At 34.5% G+C, this 19,426-nt stretch overlaps 4 protein-coding genes and 1 long non-coding RNA gene across 6 annotated transcripts; 3 read left to right on the top strand and 2 right to left on the bottom strand.

The window, feature by feature from the left end:
- Window positions 1–1,040: 1,040 nt before the first annotated feature.
- Window positions 1,041–2,954, bottom strand: LOC130715566 (uncharacterized). Its single transcript, XR_009011692.1, has 3 exons — window positions 2,618–2,954; window positions 2,134–2,200; window positions 1,041–1,418 (listed from the first exon to the last, which is right to left on the bottom strand). It is a non-coding gene; the product is annotated as an uncharacterized LOC130715566 (long non-coding RNA).
- A 4,509-nt stretch (window positions 2,955–7,463) lies between these two features.
- LOC130715605 (probable E3 ubiquitin-protein ligase LUL4) lies at window positions 7,464–10,505 on the bottom strand. Of its 2 annotated transcripts, XM_057565723.1 has the most exons (4): window positions 9,864–10,505; window positions 8,508–9,021; window positions 7,766–7,913; window positions 7,464–7,640 (listed from the first exon to the last, which is right to left on the bottom strand). In XM_057565723.1, the coding sequence occupies exons 1-3, from the start codon at window positions 10,313–10,315 to the stop codon at window positions 7,800–7,802; spliced, it is 1,080 nt and encodes a 359-aa protein (XP_057421706.1). In that variant the 5' UTR covers window positions 10,316–10,505; the 3' UTR covers window positions 7,464–7,640; window positions 7,766–7,799. The 2 variants fall into 2 exon arrangements, with proteins under 2 accessions (XP_057421706.1, XP_057421705.1); XM_057565722.1 differs by having other exon boundaries at window positions 7,464–7,913.
- Window positions 10,506–11,586: 1,081 nt separating this feature from the next.
- On the top strand, window positions 11,587–12,276 carry LOC130713323 (agamous-like MADS-box protein AGL80). The gene is made up of 2 exons (XM_057563098.1): window positions 11,587–11,596; window positions 11,804–12,276. Exons 1-2 carry the CDS (start codon window positions 11,587–11,589, stop codon window positions 12,274–12,276), a joined length of 483 nt encoding a protein of 160 aa, XP_057419081.1.
- A 1,328-nt stretch (window positions 12,277–13,604) lies between these two features.
- Window positions 13,605–14,075, top strand: LOC130713322 (agamous-like MADS-box protein AGL80). Its single transcript, XM_057563097.1, has one exon. It carries the CDS (start codon window positions 13,605–13,607, stop codon window positions 14,073–14,075), a length of 471 nt encoding a protein of 156 aa, XP_057419080.1.
- Window positions 14,076–14,474: 399 nt separating this feature from the next.
- Window positions 14,475–18,054, top strand: LOC130715604 (26S proteasome regulatory subunit 6B homolog). Its single transcript, XM_057565721.1, has 6 exons — window positions 14,475–15,060; window positions 16,003–16,233; window positions 16,535–16,693; window positions 16,883–17,035; window positions 17,232–17,315; window positions 17,694–18,054. The coding sequence occupies exons 1-6, from the start codon at window positions 14,566–14,568 to the stop codon at window positions 17,826–17,828; spliced, it is 1,257 nt and encodes a 418-aa protein (XP_057421704.1). The 5' UTR covers window positions 14,475–14,565; the 3' UTR covers window positions 17,829–18,054.
- Window positions 18,055–19,426: the final 1,372 nt, after the last annotated feature.

Raw genomic sequence — 19,426 nt, 5'->3', positions numbered from 1 at the left:
TTCATGAATGGATAAAGAAAGGAAAAATGCAGAATCAAATGAAGGAAGCTAAAATGAAGGGAGAAACACACCTGAAGAAGATTTTTGGAACTGCATCTCGTAGCACAGCCAAGCTTGTGGGACAAACCCCTTTAGCTTTGCAGACATAAGAAAACAAATATCAGTGAAGTACAATTATGTAGACACTGAAAAATATATAAGATCTAAAGCTCTCATAATGACTTACCACTCCTCACATAGAAAGCTCAATCCTATTCCACAAGTTTCACCTGACATGCACATTCCCTCATAACCTAGTCAGGCAAGCCACACGCGACTTGGTTATAGACACTGACTATGCCTCAACCGCCATTAAAACATAAAAAAAGATCTCCCCACCTGTGAAGGGCCAGAAAACTTGTTAGATTAGAAATCAAAGTTTTCAGGAGCCTAATTGAAAATATAACTTCATGTCGTAAGGCTTCAATCCCTTAACAACCACCAAATATCTTGTACTCTGTAATCAATCCAATAATATCTACCAAAAATCATAATCCATAATACCCAATACTTAAGTTAATAACATAGAGCTATTGTTCTTGCATATTTGGATGGAAACCAAACTTTGAACATCATAATCCATAATACCCAATACTTATGCTTCTCTTCCAAATGCTTATGCTTCTATAAGCTAAGCCAATACACAATCTAAATAGAAACATAAAATGAAGAAATTGTAAAACCCATGACAGTAGAAGCAGATTGAGTATAGCAAAGACGTTATCTAACAATATAGTACTTAAAAATAGTTGAACCAATGCACTAATTTTTTTTTTTAAAAAAAGCTTCCATTATTGAGATAGTAAAGCAAGAAAGAGAGATTATAGCAGTGTCTAAATGTGATTTAAAACTTTCCAGCATGGATGATCTTCTAAGAATCATTCCCACTGATTATGCATTTATAATAAAAGTAACAAAACAACCATCTTTTTTTTTTCTCAGAAGAACTATGGGCAAGCTCCATTCAAAGTATTAAGTTAATAATATAATAGACAGCCTTTCTAATTTCAGATGCATTTAAAGTATATTCTTCCTTGCTCATTTTTCTGATAATTCCAAAGTAGGTTATGGCAGTTCCATAAAATAAAACTATTACCAACAACAATGAACAAAATACAGTGGGAAGCAAAAAAAAAAACCTAGAATGTACTATTACTGAAGAGAGAGTAACAATGGTTAGATGAGCTTACAGCCCAATAATGGTGGTCATTGATATTCCATCCACTTAACTACTTATTGAAGCTGTTTAGAGGGTCTTTCCTTCTTGTTCTCTCTGCAGCAACCTAGAAAAGCTCAAAGCTTTTCCCTCTTTTCCAGCAGCAGCAGCAGGTTTGCTGTGTTAGCAACCTTGGCATCTTCAGTTCTTGTTTCAGGTTTGCCTATATGAAGATAATTATTAGCTTCATGTGTGCAGATACTTGAGAAATAAGAGAATAGGAGAAATCAAACATATCAGTGAAATCAGATGAAATGTTATTAGATAAGAACAATTCATCAAGTCTAAAGATTTGGAACACCACACATAATTATAAGATAATTCTTTAGGAAACAAAACCAAAGCAACATATGTATTTAATTATTTCATTAGATTCTGTCCAGATCAAAGGGACACAGATAAAGATGAATAAAAAGTAAAAGAAATCAAAGAAAATCAGTAACAATAATGGCGTTGGTGACTGAGCTGGGGAAAATCAGTAAGAAAATCAGTAACAACCTGGGGAAAGGAAGGAAGGAGAATCAGAAAGCAAAGCAGTTAATTAGAAGAAAGGAAGGAAGGGAAAAAAAGCTAACCACCAAGAGGAAGAGAGTTGGTGACTGAGCTTGAAAAGGGATAAAATTTAAACCTCACCAGTCAAAAATGTCAATACCTCAGATTAACAACACACCAAGATTACAAAAAACAACAGAGAAACTAAGAAAGAAAAAATAGTCAACAAATTAACAATACTTAATGAAAGTAATCAACCAATGCACATAGATACACCATATTTTGAAGGAGTTACATAATACATATCTGGAAAAAGCTAAAGAATGAATGAATATACCAAAGGCATTAAAAGAAGTTTTTAAATAAGAAATGAAGTATGCACTAACCACACACATGACCAGACGTTTCTGCAAGCCTTTCAAAACCAATTTCTGCCTCATATGCAAGAGTACCCTACAAAAAAATGGAAAAGGCAGAAAATATTATAAGTTAATTAAAGATCACAATATCACATGACTCTAACTTGTAATCTTGACCATAAATGAAATTTGCAGTTGAAGCATTAAAGAAAATGCAAAACAGAACTCAATGAAGACACTATAGAAGAGATAAATAAAATAGCTAGACATCCATTTTTCCAGTTGTTTCAATCAGTAAATTTTAGAGGGGATTCACAGGACATCATAAACTGCGGAGATAAAGGGGTAAACGATGCCAGTATTTATAGAGGACCTTGAGTACAAAAAGGAGAAACCCATTACCCTATTACCAGTAGCACATCATTTGCATATGGTTTAGGTAACTATTCGTACGATCAATTAACTATGGTATTTTAATCCATATGTGAGGAAATGAATAGAGGAGACGAACCTGTTGTTCCACGATCTTCGCTTCTCCTTCTCATACTCAACCGCACAGAGCACGCTTCCTCCTTCTCCTTCCACGATTTCCGCTTATCCTTCTGCATCCTTACCTAATAACCCTTTCTTGATTGAAAGTTGTACAACGCCGTTTGTGAGAAGAAAACCACGGGAAAGAGGAAACCTAGCATATCAGTGAACAGTTTCTCGTACGCGGATGAACTGTATCTAGCGAAGAGTCTGGCGGGATGTGATGGGTACCGTCGAAAACTCGAAATCAGTAGGTAGAGAGGGAGAGAACACGCGATTAGAGACCTAGGGTTGATGAGAGACTCAGAGACGGTGATGAACAGCGTGAAAGGAAACGGCGTCGTTTTTGCTTGTGCGAGTTGGAAAAAAAAAATATAAAACAGAGTTAAGTCAAAGAAGGACACGTGTTGAAGTGTAATTGGAGGTCTTCTAGCTACAGTAGTGGAAGAATAAGAAGTAGTAGATAAGTGACTTTGTATGGATTCTAAATTCTAATACAAAGATGCTTGAGTACTTGAAACTCGGTCGACTAACCGAAAGGTACTAGTCTCAACCATTAATATAATATAAACTTTTATAAAACTAAAATTAATTGCAGACATCAATACAAAATTTAGTTTAAGTATAAGAATGTGTTTGTTTTAATGTTAAATCCAGATGAATGTCAGTTCACTCTTGGAGTTCCTTTCACAAATGCACAAAAATTGGCGCTATTACAACAGTAACGACAACGTTTCCTAAACCATTGGAAGTAAACTGCGACGCTAAAATTGCCGCAAAAAGCCTTAATAAACATCGCAAAATACCTATTTTCCCCTAAACCATTGGAAGTAAACTGCGACGCTAAAATTGCCGCAAAAAGCCTTAATAAACATCGCAAAATACCTATTTTCCCCTAAACCATTGGAAGTAAACTGCGACGCTAAAATTGCCGCAAAAAGCCTTAATAAACATCGCAAAATACCTATTTTCCTGTAATATCTAACAGTTAACAAATGTAACTTCCGTTAGAATCAACTTACATCGGAGGTACTAGGTACCCACATTGCCTTTTTCTTTTGCCTTCTCATTCAATTTAATTTTTCTAATCATCTTTCAATTAAATTGATGTAGCTGGGCTATAGAGAATGTAAATTCATTGCGTTGCTTGTAGGATTTGACACTTCTGAAATACATCATACATAATCTTTTGTAGTACTGATTAACATCGATCATTATCAAACACTAGTTGACACTAGTACTCAATTCCCTTTAAAAAAAAACATTGAATACTAAGGTCATATGGTAGCTCGACATTTATTAACATCATTATCAAACAGTAGACACATTTTTCTACCATCCATTAATTGCGTTTTTATCTATACTTTAACCTCTAACTTGTCCTTCCATCCTTATTCCCTAATCTAGGTTTTCAATTAGTTCATCTATTTTATATTCTACTCATAATATCTCTTGATTGAAATGAAAAAAATGAGACATCATATTATCAACATTAAATATGTTTAAACACATGACATGTTCCCTCGTTGTTGATACTTAGTTGTCAACAAAAGAAGGTAATTAATATTCCGTGTAAAATGATATCTTGCCATGTTTATTGAAGGGTAGCTTCATCCTAATGGAAGACAGTTATGTATGTTATTCCAGAAGGGGGAAAATTGAATGAAATACACATTGTTGTTATTATTATTTTTTGCAAAAAGTAAAAACCGCCGCATATGGAATAGTGTGGAAGTGCCAGAAATCATGGATATCTTTTTCCTTTGTGCCAAACTTGTGTGAAATGAGAACGAGAATTGCAGCTGATCACGTTTTTTGGGCTTTCAAAAAGCAAGTAGACACATAGCTAATGTTTGAAACTAATAATAAAAGCTTTACTCATTGTATGTTCGGTTTAGCATTTTCATAAACATAACGAAAAAACTAAAATTTGTTACATTGAATCCGATATGAATCAGCAAAACATGATTTTATCACCTCAAGTTTAATGTGAAACTATATTAAATTTAATGAAAATTCAAACACGCAATCATGCATGTCCTACTAACTTTAACGGCAATTTTAGGTGAAAAGAAGCAACCAAAAACTAGCTTGCCCTTTAAATCACGTTCAGGGCTTCTTGTTTTTTTCTTCATTTTTGTTTTTTCCTAAGCAAATTATTGTTATCATTCTTAAAAGCCTAAACGTGATCAAACCCTTGTAGCTTTGTCCCTTTTAATTTTTTTCTTCTCCTACCTTTATCTCTTTGAACATGTCACTTTACCCTTCAAAGGATATTTGAACGGTGGTGACAATTGACAAAGGAACCATAGTGAGTTAGTTTCCCTTGCCCTTGATCTAAAGAAAGAGACGTCACTACCATGTAGCAAATTGGTTTCCCAAAAGAGACATTAGAATCAATTTTATAACATGGCATGGACCTTTTCATTAGAGCAAGTTGTGCATAGTTTATTCAATCAGTACATTTTGACACTAATCAGAAGAGCTTAATTTGAACATAAAATGTAATTGGTTTCTCTTTGGTGGTTATGGTGGATAATTGGATCGAGTGTGGACTTTTTCTGACCTCAAACACCACCAAATTCAACCCAACCCAAAAAAATAATGAACTTTAGTATATATGATTGTGACTTGCACAGCTATGATGTCATAAATTTTATATAAGTGAAGAAATGAAGGGTAATTTTCTTTTTTGACTCTAATAGGGGTGTCTATATTTGGGATGTGATTTTTACGGATTCTGTCACAAAGGTTCCATTGAGGAATTACTTGGGCAACCATGCAAAGTTACTGCTATTTATGTCCAAGGCTTCACATGATGAACCACATGGTGTTTGGACAGTGATTGATAAGAGAGAATACAAGAGGAAGTGGGGGTAGAGAGAGGGAGTATTTATTTTTGCTGTGACCATTGTTACACTACCGAAGACAATGATCAATCATTTTTGTCGCGAGTGCCCGCATTAAACGGTAAATAACTGACCATAAAATGTGTTTTATTCTTATGAGCGATGATTGAACATCTAACATCATAGTAAAGAGACAACGTGAGCAATCACCACACAAAATACTATGGTTGGGAGGGAGTATTTATTGAGGCTCACCTAGAAGAGTACAGTTTAAGTTGCAGTTGCATTATCTCTCACACATGGCCTCTTTTTCTATAGCTTTTGATTTTAGTGTGGTATGGAAAATTAATAATGGAGTGTAGCTGCTGAGAAGTTTTGACCACAAGGGAAAGTTTTGATTCTTGTACTGTTCAACCCTTTGTTCTACTTACTTGGAAGTTGGACAAGATCATCATCATGCAAACACTTTAATTATTACCATTGTTCCAAACAGTTAGACATTACAGGAAACAAAAGTGCTAAAGGGTACCCTGCAATTGAAGGACAGATGAATATCTAGATGCCTGCAATTGAAGGACAGATGAATATCTAGATGCCTTTGTTTTCCTTTGTATATTCAGGCATTTTGTGAGGTCTTGGACCAGGTTAACTTTCTGATTCTTTTGTAGTAAAAGATGCCAAAATATATTTGAGTCGGTGATGTTGAAATTGTGGGAAGTTTTGATTTAACTTTAGATGGTGTGGTACCTTACTCTGTTTCTTGGTTTTTCAAGTTCTATCTTTTGCTAGACCAAAAAAAAAAAAAAACCAAAGGTAAAAGTCAAGGGAAACTAATAGCTTGGGTTTTAAAATTCAATTTTCACCATGATTAATCTTTATATAGTTTGGTGTTGATTAGTCAATTGATGATTAGAGACATAGTTATTATAAACCACCTTTTAACATGCTTGAGAAGTGAATTGCAAGAGAGGCCATATGGGCATGGAATATAATAATACTCACAACCTTAAGTTTCTTCAAAAGCTCAAATCTAAACTTGTTAATTGTTATCATTCTAAGCTGAATCTTAATGTCATGCGTAAGAATTATAAAATCCAAAGGTATTATTGTTTAAAATCTTCCTTCTAACTTATTCCCTTGTTTGCTGGTTTAGCAGGTAAATGAATTTGTTGACCCAAAACAAAAGCACTTAAAATAAATGAATTATAATAACCTAAAAGATATCTAGGTACATGTGATGCAATTTTTAACTATTAAGAGTCCAGTTTCATTCTGGAAAAAGAAAAACTCTAGATTTGACTCCAATGTTGTCAGTTTTTGGCATAACTGTGAAATATAAGCATGTGCAACTTGAATATAAAACAATGTAATACTACAGGAACAGAATTCCAAATACAGCAGGGAATGTTTGAATACTCAGATGCAGGTGAAACTGTGCAAGTTGGAACAATTTTGAGGAATAGATATTTGCTACACCTTAAGAGTGTGTTCGGTTATCCATCGAATTGGACGTGAATGTGTTTTTTCTCAATCCAAGAAAGCCAATATGTCATTTGAATGTGCTTTACACTAGAAACCAAACACACTCTAAGCAGTTGCAAACCACAGATTTGTGAAAGCCAATATAGAAAACCCAGTACAAATAAAATACAGAAAAACAAGACTTGATACATTGGTATTGCTTTAACATATTCATTGGTTCAAGAGTTATAGTCTTATAATCTATCCAAACCTCCAAGATTCTGATTTTCTACCTACATACATAAATGCTACCTTGTATGGTAATATTAGTTTTACCCTCTTTCTTCTTCTTGGTGAAGAAGAAAAAATTGTCCAACACCTAAAATCTATTTATTTTCTTCATACAACCTATGTCACACTCATTGATAAACCAACTTCTTTAGCAAAGGCATGAGACAAACAAGTTTTAAATTAATAACCCTGCGATATATGAAGAACATAAAAGAAGAGCAAGAATATTGAACACTAGCTTTATATATAATTGAATTAAACCTTATAAAATTTTCAAACATAATTCATCAGAGGAACCTTCAACCTCAAAATATGCAATGGAGGTTTTCCTGCAACCAAACCATGTCTACAAAGGATCCCCTTAAACATTACTCGCAGACAAACACAAAGGAAGATAATCACCTGTACAATATAGATGACGTGAGAGTAAAGGAGGACATCATATTATCTAATTTTCTTTCAATCACATTACATGTGAACTATAAACAGGTTATTGACTGCAATTTACAAAATGGGGGGCAAAATACCATGCACTTCAGCTTCGCATCACGTGAAAAGATGTCATTGGTCGCCATTGTTTATCTTGATCTCTATAAGTTCTTCAATAGGCTGACGGCATATAGGGCATTTATTTGATTGTAACCGTAATTCTTTCGCACAGTCACTGCACATACACTGGAAAATAGAAACAACAAATGTAATCTGATAATAAACATAGTACTGATCCATGCATTGTGTTTAAGACTTCTCCAGAGAGACAGCAAACAATACATGAATGATCAGGTAATAATTTGCAACAATTTATTTTATGTATGAGTACCATATCACAATATAAAGAAATTTTTTTGTAAATAAAAGTTTGTGTGGGTTCATCACCACCACAGGCTAGGGCATGCCTCCAGAACCATAGGTTGCTTACAGATCGCCAACCAATACGGCCCTCACATTGGCAATGATATCAAACAGACAAACTTCTAAGGAGAAGTGACTTGTCCTTACTTACCAATTATGTTGGCATAAACATTTAATGTTAGGAGAAAAAAGGAAAAATTGGGCAATATAAGGATCACCAAGCAAAACATTTTAGTCTTTTAGAAGTATTAAAACCAACCTTGATTTTCTATAAGCAAACCCTTACAGATACCGAATGATGGCAAGTTTGTGTGCATGGACCATCATCAATGCATTATAATAAGACCATAAGAAATACTTTTTCCTTGAAAAACAGCATCAGCTCCTAAAATAAGTACGTTTGGAAGGAAATCATACCATGTGTCGGCAAGGTAAGACAGCAGTGTCCTTGGGTTCAGTCATGCATATTACACATTCCTTCTGAGGATCATTATCATCAAAATCCGCTGCTGTTGAGCTTCCTATTCCGTATAACTCTCTCAGCTCATAACGAACATCATCAATCCACAGAATCTGCCTAACTACTTTTACCTGGAATGGACCACTACCACTGCTTTTCTCTAAGACAGCTTGAGTTATTTGCATGTGAGGAGATGCATTTAGAATGGGAATACCAGGAGTTTCATCTTCCAAGGGAGTTGTTGAAGTTGTTTCAGCACATATCACGAGGGGAAATACATCTTCTCCTGGTGAGGGCTTTGAGAGATCATCCAACTCAAAGAAACCTAGGTCAATGCCTGTTCCTGAAGGCTGACAAAACTTCAGGCCAGCTCCTTTCTGAAATGGGAAAGTGATTGGCTCAAATGCTTCAGGAAATAGTGGAGTAAACCTGCATTTTTCTTCTTCTTTGGCAAAGTAGTAGATTGTGATGCTGCCCATTACAAAAGAAAGGAGAATAATATTAAGAGCAAAAAATACTGAATTATATACATTCAATATTCGTTAGATAAGCAGAAGAGCCTGCAAGCTTATCTAAGACAATCAACCAAAAAAATAAAATATTCGTTAGATAAGACAATCAACCAAAAAAAGTTATTGCAAATAGATTTTCGTTTCAAATGGCCCTTCCATTGGCACGCGAACTTGTTAGATTGGTTTCAATACTTAAAAAAAAACAGCTCATAATCAGAGCATACAGAAAAATTAAATTCAAGAGCATAAACCATTACAATAGGAAGCATTGCAGATTTGGCTTCTTCCAACACATGAAGGTGCAAACGCAAGTTAAAAACTTTAGACACCAGCAATGAAAAATATGATGGTTTATTGATTAATGTGTCCCCAAAAATTGCATTTTACATGTTTATAGTTTAATCAAACAATAATAATCACCACAGAGGGTCATATCATATCCTGAGGCAACTCTACTACTACAGCATGCAGAAAATTTCTACTCAATTCACATTAGCAGCTTCATCAAGATAAAACACCAACCAAATCAGCATGCTCAATTAATAGCACTGTAAGAGTCTAAGGTGAGAAATTCTATAATGACTTCTGAGAAGCTACAGCCTACAGGGTCAATGTGCTTAGGAATGTGTGACACCACCAATTGAAACAAGCTACAAGGCTACAAGCTAGTGCAGTAAGTGCATATTATTCTGAGTGCAAAAGACTAGACTCTTACAACAATCACAGTTAGAATCAATTAATGCTTAACAGATCTAACAAAAAATAAATTGAACACAAGAATTGAGGTTAGCATTGACCAACCTGCCATCATAAAGAGCATCAAAAACGAAGGAAATCAAGTGGTGATCAGGGTTGTTAGGATCAAAATCAAGGCGCAGAGTGTGTTTATGCAAGTTCACATCATTCCTGATCTTCTTAGCAGTTTGATGGTCAACATAGGGAGGAGGAACAGCACCGGGTTGACCCTGACCCTGACCCGGATTCACGAAAAACGGAGTCTGCTGGTTGTGGAACCGCGCCGGCATGGAATTGGCAGCATACCCATTTGAGTAAAACTGCGGAGGAGCCACGTAGTTAGCGGCGGAAGGGTTAGTTGAGGTGTAGTAGTAGCCTTGCGGCGGTGGTGGCGGCAGTGCCGGTTGTGGATGGTGGGGGTGGTGAGAGTAGTAGTAAGGAGGTGGGAGATGTGGTGGTGCGTGAGGGTAGTTGTTCCTTCTTCTGTTGCTGTTGTTGTTGCTCCATGAAACACCCATCTTCTTCGTCTTCTGGTTCAATCTCAGTTGCCAAATTGAGAAGAAGAAGAAGAAGAAACTTCAAGTCAGGTTCTAGATCCGTTGATTCTTAGAAAATGCGAATGGAAGACATTGACTTGTTCCTTTTTCTGAACAAATTGGCAAATTTTTAATACTTACTTTTCCCTTTCTTCTTCTTTTCTTGTCTAGGAGACTAGGACAATTCCACCGCGTACAAGATGGTTTTATTACATAAACGCATGCCTGATTTTAATAAAATTGTCTTATTTTGTTACATTTATAAAATCAAAGTTTTATTTTAAGACATTTGTTCTCTTTTGGAGGATAATTCAAACTCATGGTGGGGCTAACTCTTATGGTCGATAAAGTTTTTTTTCATTCATAAGACTTAAGTACGAGACATTACTTAAGGGGAATTAAGCGTCCGTAAAACTTGAATCAACCACCTGAATAATAGCTCAAGTGATAAGAGTTAGAGATGTATGAGTTAGGTGAGGAGGTTCATGAATCAATCCCTAGAGGGAGTAATTTATCTATGTACCAGAAAAAAAATAAAAATTTAAACGTCAAATGAGTGTAAGTTGCCATGGTAAAAAGTAATTGTTTGAACTCACGAGTCGAGTGTTCAATTCTTAGGAGTCACACTTTATGTGAGAATTTTAAATTTTATCACACACAAATCAATATTACGAGAGCAATTTCAAACATAAAATGTATTTAAATAAGAAAATTCATTTTAGGAATGAGAAATTGTTTTTTGTTTCTATCCATGTGTCATATTGAATTTGTTAGTAGTATAATAAGTGCGTCATAACCTCATCTCTTGGTTTAGTGATATAAGGTTGTCACTAGGACAACTAAGGTCGAACTAGAGCTATCAGGATGGATTGCCAACGTTGTCAAAATAATGATTGGCTAGTGACAACCACAAATCGCTAGCGGAATTAGCCAAGGTGTGCGAAAGTTTCCCAGATACTCGTGGCGATGAGAAAAAATAATATATATTGATTTATCGTAAGTTATTAAATAAAAATTATGCACTAATATTATTACATATATAAAAATAAAATAAAATTTAATGTACATATGATTTATCGTAAGCAATAATGTTATCAGTATATCGGGAAAACGCTAAGAATGATATATATATATATATATATATATATTAAAATAAGAAAAAAAGATAATACCTTGCAATGTACAACTATTTCTCAATGATTATATGCAACAACTTTTCTCTGGATAGGTGATTTGCAAATATATTGATACGCATGACATCCAGTAAGTGTGTGTCTATTTGTAAAACATAAAAATATTTATTCCTAAATATGTTAATATTTGGGATCCATCCAGGACAATATACAATTACCAAATGACTTGATGTAGTTACAACTGCGTAGGCAAGATATCTCTCTATAAAACCCATATGCTACAAACAAATATTGCATCAAAGTTCTAAAATCCTTATAATTTTCTTTGTGATTGCAGGCATGGCTAGGAAGAAGGTGAACCTCGCCTATATCACTGATGATAAGGCAAGAAAGATTTCATACAACAATAGGAAGAAGAATATCATCAAGAAGGTGAGTGAACTCACCACTCTCTGTGGAATAGAAGCATGTGCTATAATTTCCAACCCATTTGATTCCGAACCAGAGATTTGGCCAAATTTGGAGGGAGCCAATAAGGTGGTTGAGAGGTACCATAATACACCTGTGAAAAATCAAAACATGACTTTGAACCAGGAGAGCTTCATGACACAAACGACTTCCAAAGCACAGGACAAGCTAAGCAAGGTGAGTCGACAGAATCGTGAGAAGGAGCTGAGCATGTCTGTCTTCAACTGTGTGAAAGATGGAGCCCTTCCAGAAGGCCTGACAGTGACAGATATTAATGATATCGGCATGCATATTGATAAGATGTTGAAGGAGGTCAATGATGAGATTGCTAAACGCAATTGATCAAATGTTATTTCAATTGTTTCTTGTTATTTTCGTACTGTCAACAAAATAATTATGTTATATCCGGCCTTTAGAGCCCGATCATTTTGCTTTACATTATGTTCTATCCGGCCTTAGAGCCCGATCATTTTGCTTTTGATTATGTCCTTCTTCAATAAAAAGAGGCATGACCTCTATTCAATAGTAAGAGGCAAGACCTCTATCTTTGTTTCAAAAAAGAGTCCTCTTTCTTGGATTTTAGTTTCATTTATCCGAAAAAAGGGTTAATAATTATGAAAATTTATTTATTGAAAAAGGCATATAAAAAAAAAAAAAAACTTAAACAAAGGGGCCCAAATCCACCAAAAATAAAATTCTACATGTCTTATCACCATGGATCCCACCAAACAAGAATGAAATTCTAATTTACTTTTATCTTGTGCAATACGACGTCGTTTACGGTTTTATAGAGCATTGAATCGATTATAATCCCACTCGAAGAACCAAACCTTTTTTCCCACCGATTTTCACTCTTCATCAACGAACATGGGATCTTCAGCGACGGCTTTCGACCCAAAACCCTTGTCGGAACCGCCACCGTCGCTTCTGTCGACGAAATTCGATTACCTTTACGACGACGATATTGTCAAAATCCATGTGTCATTTTAATTTGTTAGTAGTATAATAAGTACGTCATAACCACATCTCTTAGTTTAGTGGTATAAGGCTGTCACTAGGACAACTAAGGTCGAACTGGAGCTATCACGATTGATTCCCAATGTTGTCAAAATAATGGTTGGCTAGCGATGGCCACGCATCGCTAGCAAAATTAGCCAAGGTGTGCGAAAGTTGGCCGGATACTCATGGTGAAGGGAAAAAATAATATATATTGATTTATCGTAAGTTATTAAATAAAAATTATGCATTAAAATGATTACATAAATAAAAATAAAATAAAATTTAATGTACATGTGTTTTATAGTAATGTTATCAGTGTATCGGGAAAATTCTGAAAATAAAATATATATTAAAATAAGAAAAAAAAATACCTTGCAATGCACAATAATTTCTCAATAATTATATGCAACAACTTGATTTTCTCTAGACAGGTGATTCGTAAATACATTGATATGCATGACATCCGGTAAGTATTTATTCATTTGTAAAACATAAAAATAATTTATTCCTAAATATGTTAATATTTGGGATTTGGACAGTATACAATGTCCAAATGACTTGATGTAATTACAATTGTGTAGATAAGATAACTCTCTATAAAACCCAGATGCTACAGACAAGTATTGCATCAAAGTTCCAAAATCCTTATAATTTTCTTTGTGATCACAGGCATGGCTAGGAAGAAGATGAAGCTCGCCTATATCACTGATGATAAGGCAAGAAAGATTTCATACAACAAAAGGAAGAAGAATATCATCAAGAAGGTGAGTGAACTCACCACTCTCTATGGAATAGAAGCATGTGCTATAATTTCCAGCCCATTTGATTCCAAACCAGAGATTTGGCCTGATGTGGAGGGAGCCAAGAAGGTGGTTGAGAGGTACCAGAATACACCCGTGAAAAAGCAAAACATGACTTTGAACCAGGAGAGCTTCATGACGCAAACGACTTCCAAAGCACAAGACAAGCTAAGCAAGGCGCGTCGACAGATTCAGGAGAAGGAGCTGACCATGTCTGTCTTCAATTGCATGAAAGATGGAGCCCTCCCAGCTGGCTTGACCATGACAGATATTAATGATATCAGCATGCATATTGATAAGATGATGAAGGAGGTCAATGATGAGATTACTCAACGCAATTGATCAAATGTTATTTCAATTGTTTCTTGTTATTTTCGTACTGTCAACAAAATAATTATGTTATATCCGGCCTTTAGAGCCCGATCAGTAAAAGAGGCATGACCTCTATTCGAGGCAAGACCTCTATCTTTGTTTCAAAAAATGATCTCTATCTTGTTTTTTCTTTTGGTACAATCTCTATCTTGTTCTTTAGTTTCATTTATCTAAAAAAAAGTGAATAAATCTGAAAAATTATTTATTGCAAACAATGCATATCCAAATAAAAATAACTTAAAAGTTAAAAGTTAAAACAAAGAGGCCCAAATCCACAAAAAATAAAAATCAACATGTGCTATCACCATGGATCCTACCAAACAAGATTGAAATTCTTTAATTTGCTTTATCTCATGCAATACGGCGTCGTTTTCGGTATTATAGAGCCTAGAATCGATTCTAATCCCACACGAAGAACCAAACCCTTTTCCCCATCGATTTTCACTCTTCATCGACGAAAATGGGATCTTCAGCGATGGTTTTGGACCCAAAACCCGTATCGGAACCGCCACCGTCGTTTCCATCGACGAAATCCGGCTACCTCTACGGCGGCGATATTGCCTCCGACGAAGACGACCTCTACAGCCGCCTGAAATCGCTGCAGCGGCAGCTGGAGTTCATCGATATCCAGGAGGAGTACGTTAAGGATGAACAGAAGAATCTGAAGCGGGAGCTTCTTCGTGCTCAGGAGGAGGTTAAAAGGATCCAGTCGGTTCCTCTGGTTATTGGCCAGTTCATGGAGATGGTGGATCAGAACAATGGTATCGTTGGATCCACTACTGGATCCAACTACTATGTTCGGATTCTTAGTACTATCAATCGCGAGCTTCTCAAGCCTTCCGCCTCCGTCGCCCTCCACCGCCATTCCAATGCTCTCGTCGATGTTCTTCCACCGGAGGCAGATTCCAGCATCTCTCTTCTCAGCCAGTCTGAGAAGCCAGATGTTACTTACAATGTTAGTTAGGGTTTTGCTTTCAATTTTCCCTAATTTCGGCTTAATTTTTTAATTGGAGATTGCTTGATTGATTATTAGGCTTAGTTGTTGTGGAAATTAAAATTTAGGTCTTGTGTTTGTTGTTTGAACTATTTGGGTATAATCAGAATCATGATAGGAAGAGGGCATTTTGCTTTGAGGGAAAGGGTAATGGTTAGTTTGCTGAGGAGGGTCATGACTGAATTTGTGTTTGTGTTACTTAGGGAGTGTGTTTTTGTTTTTCATTGGTGCAATTTTGGATTGATAGTTAGCCTCTCCCTCAGCAGCATGTGACCGTGGAAAATGTCTACTTTGTTCAGTAGAATTCAAGTGTCATGGGTTAATAATTGCAATATTGCAATACAAGCAAGAGAAGACTATTCCTGTTTCAAAAGTGAGAGTGAGAGCCATAGATAGATAGGGGGCGGGGGTTCCTGAGTTTTCCTGCTTCAGAAGTTATAGTGAGACACTGAGACCCATAGATGAGCTTGATTGGGGGAGGGGGTTCATTTGGTTCTTTATTGTAGCTTGGAATCCTGAATGCCAGAGGTTACAACTTACAATTCATTTAGTTACATGTTAAGTGCTGTTGGGTCTACCAGGTTGTAGAGCAGTAAAATAGGAACTTAAATACTAGGTCCATCATTCTGTATGGGCATGAATTTGGCCTTCCAAGAAATGAGATGGAGTGTAACAAGGAAAATGAAACCGATGGTGAAGTGTATATGATACGGGCAGTCAGGCACATTATTTCTGGAGCATAATTGGTTTTGGTCTAGCCAATGATACTGATACTAACAAGTATAAACATTTGATTTTTGTGGCATACTCCTATATTTGTTAGACCTCCTGTGTTGTGTGAATTCTCTTTCAATTTAAACTATTTTTTGTATGGCCTGTTGATATGGTTTTGATTTGTTTTAGGACATTGGAGGGTGTGATATCCAAAAGCAGGAAATTCGTGAGGCTGTGGAGCTACCCCTTACACATCATGAGCTATACAAACAAATTGGTATTGATCCTCCTCGTGGTGTACTACTATATGGTCCCCCTGGCACTGGTAAAACCATGCTGGCTAAGGCTGTTGCTAATCATACCACTGCTGCCTTCATCAGGGTTGTGGGATCTGAGTTTGTGCAGAAGTATCTTGGCGAGGTATCGATTTCATGTCATTTGAATTTGAAGTGATGTTATTAATGTTGTAACTTTCTCTGTTTTATTAGTTTGCTTTTGTAGATTATGCATTTCAGGTTCACAATTATTGATGTTATTGTGCTCTTCATGTTTTGTACTTGTGTTTAAAGATTGTGGATCATCTGTCCACGATCATAACTACGTAGTTCCTGAAATTTGTTGGGAGTTTCAAAAATTTTATTCTCTTCCTAAAAGATGAATTAATTGTTTACTAGTGGTTTGTTGCAACATCTTCTAATATTATCTACTATCTACGTTTCAGGGTCCAAGGATGGTTCGTGATGTATTTCGGCTTGCGAAAGAGAATGCCCCTGCAATTATATTCATTGATGAGGTTGATGCAATAGCTACTGCTAGATTTGATGCACAAACTGGAGCTGACAGAGAAGTACAACGTATCCTCATGGAACTTTTGAATCAGGTATCTTCAAAAAGTTATTTCTATCAGGTTCTTTGAATGTGTTTAACAATGCATTAATATGTGCTAAGCTATACTGAGTAACATTGATTTAGTCTTCCCTTATATTCTTTGATTTGACTACTCAGCACTTCCTCTTTGGTTTTAGATATTCTCTGAAGTGCTGGTTTAACAGACTTTTCTTTGCTTCAGATGGATGGTTTTGACCAAACAGTGAATGTTAAAGTGATTATGGCAACTAATCGGGCAGACACTTTGGATCCTGCTCTTTTGCGTCCTGGAAGGCTTGATCGCAAAATCGAGTTCCCTTTGCCTGATAGACGCCAAAAGAGGCTTGTGTTTCAGGCAAGTCTTTCACATTTCTTTCTGTTATAATTTCTTACTGAGTCAGTATTCCATGTTTATGCTCAACTATCATATTTTGAGAAGTTCCAGTTTGATTTGCAAACTTTCATTTGTTTTTATATTGAATATCGAATTATCTAATATTTTATTTTCAGCTGCTTTTCAATCTATTATTTAATGGTTTATTTTTTAACAGGTTTGCACAGCCAAGATGAACTTAGGTGATGAGGTGGACCTGGAAGATTATGTTTCTCGACCTGACAAAATTAGTGCTGCGGAGGTTTGTTCATATCTTATCTGATAATTTTCACGATGCTAATCATTTTTTGTACAAAGACTTTGTTACTAATTGCATGATCAGAAATGGTTGATTAATCTGTCGAATTTGTTTGAACTATTTTTGTTCTTCTCCTCCATCATCTTGCAAGAAGGCTTAAAGCAATTATGAAAGTGTTTTTCTTTAGGAGTTTTTGGCAGATTCATTCAGAATCTCTTTGTTCAACAATTTTCTGATACATAGTTGAAGACTTGCGTACAAAATATGCTTTGCTTCTTTTGATAGTTTCATTTTGAATTGTTAACTGCTACCTGAAAGACTTGAGCTATTGTTTGTATTATATAAATGACATCAATTATTTCATGATTTTGGTTCCTGCAGATATCTGCCATTTGTCAAGAAGCAGGAATGCATGCTGTTCGTAAAAATAGATATGTCATACTTCCAAAGGACTTTGAGAAGGGTTATAGGACGAACGTGAAGAAACCTGATACTGACTTTGAATTTTACAAGTAATGATGAGGGTTTTCTGAAAGTTTTTTATTTGTGGTAGTTTTTTTAGTTGCAGAACTTATGTAGTTAAAGGGTACATTTCTAGAGTAGTCTGGGTTATGTAATATTCACGAGAAATTATACTATATGTTTTGTTTTTTTATTTCTCTTCAATTCTGTGTGTTTCATTTTCATATTCCAAAATTGTTATCTGAAATGAATGAATAAATATCTATCATTTTCATTCTAAGGTCAATGAAACCATGTTAATGAAACCATGAGAGTATTTTGCTGTTTAATATCTAATAATATGTCTATGTATAATAACGTGCAGAGAAATTGAAATGCACTTTTGAGTCGATACACTTTTCTTTTTGTGATTTTTTCCATCTATTTCATTGTAGTTTTTTCAACTTAAAGAACATTGGTTAGGGCTTACATTTGAAACATCCTTAGTATAGGATTATAAAGTCTAGACAAACTAGTTACTATTTTAATTAATTTGTTATGCTTTACTAATGTGATTTAAGTCAGGGTAAAAGAAATGTAATTTAAGTCCAAAAGTGGTGTGTTTGCAAATGTTTCCAAATTAAAATCAGAGCCCAATGAAGAAAACAAGGTGAAGCAGCTATTTTGATGCTTCTATAAAAGTGGGAATTGCAACTGATCTCTACGACTTTGAGATCATCTTTTAGACCCAATTTCTTATTTCTATAATCAATACAATGACATTGACAATGTTAGACTCGTTTTGGTGGTTAGAATACGAGAATAGCAAGATATGATAGAGAATTGAAAAAATACAAGAAATGATGAAGGTAGGATAGACTCATATCATATCATGTGTTTGAGTTGAATAGTATAACGATAACATATGATATAAACATTAAAAAATGTATTGAATAAAAAGTAAATAATATTTTTTAAAACTTAGTTTTCTAAATTCATATTTTAAAAAGTAAGTATTCTATGAATTTTTTTTATATTTTTACAAAGGAGCTATATTTTAAAATTTACTAAAGTAAATTCAATTTTTATTAATTAGCTTATTTTAATTTTTTTGAAGGTTGCCTATTTTAATTAAAATTATATAGGTAATCAAATGGTCTGAATTTTGTAGTGGCAAGTGATAAATAATTTAAAATTTAAAATATTATTAAGAGTATTATTTTTTCAAAGATACTTTATATTTACATTATAAATTATTATATAAGTATATGAATAATTTTAAATAATATAAAATTATCCTATGTTTACTATTAATAAATAAATATTTATACTGTCAATTTGTTTTTATAAGTGAGTAGTTTATTTTACTACTAGTGAATAATTATTTTATTGTTATTATAATAGAAATAACGAAAATAAAGTTAACTAACTAGTAGCAAGTGATAATGATTTTTCAATGATTAAATTCAACATTTTCACCGTTTATAAATTATTATTTTTAATTAAATTTATGAGTAACTAATTAAATAGCAATCACAACTAAATTATATTATTAACATTATTATATTTATTACTAAATTATTATTATTTATTTACTATTACTAAGATAATAGTTTTTAACATTATTATATTACTAAATTATTATTTTTATAATTATTAATTACTATTACTAT

Source organism: Lotus japonicus, chromosome 4 (genome assembly GCF_012489685.1).
Source record: "Lotus japonicus ecotype B-129 chromosome 4, LjGifu_v1.2".
NCBI classification, from domain to species: Eukaryota; Viridiplantae; Streptophyta; class Magnoliopsida; order Fabales; family Fabaceae; genus Lotus; species Lotus japonicus.
This window is presented reverse-complemented; position numbering and strand designations above follow the sequence as displayed.

Bases quoted from the DNA above. Each gene is read 5' to 3' on its own strand.
- LOC130715605 (XM_057565722.1), bottom strand. From the start codon at position 10,315: ATGGGTGTTTCATGGAGCAACAACAACAGCAACAGAAGAAGGAACAAC. The intron at 9,022-9,863 runs GTTGGTCAATGC...TGTAATGGGCAG, and splicing joins GATGCTCTTTATGATGGCAG to CATCACAATCTACTACTTTG. The intron at 7,914-8,507 runs GTATGATTTCCT...TCTATTTTCCAG, and splicing joins TCTTACCTTGCCGACACATG to TGTATGTGCAGTGACTGTGC.
- LOC130713322 (XM_057563097.1), top strand. From the start codon at position 13,605: ATGGCTAGGAAGAAGATGAAGCTCGCCTATATCACTGATGATAAGGCA.
- LOC130715604 (XM_057565721.1), top strand. From the start codon at position 14,566: ATGGGATCTTCAGCGATGGTTTTGGACCCAAAACCCGTATCGGAACCG. The intron at 17,036-17,231 runs GCAAGTCTTTCA...ATTTTTTAACAG, and splicing joins AAAAGAGGCTTGTGTTTCAG to GTTTGCACAGCCAAGATGAA. The intron at 17,316-17,693 runs GTTTGTTCATAT...TGGTTCCTGCAG, and splicing joins ACAAAATTAGTGCTGCGGAG to ATATCTGCCATTTGTCAAGA.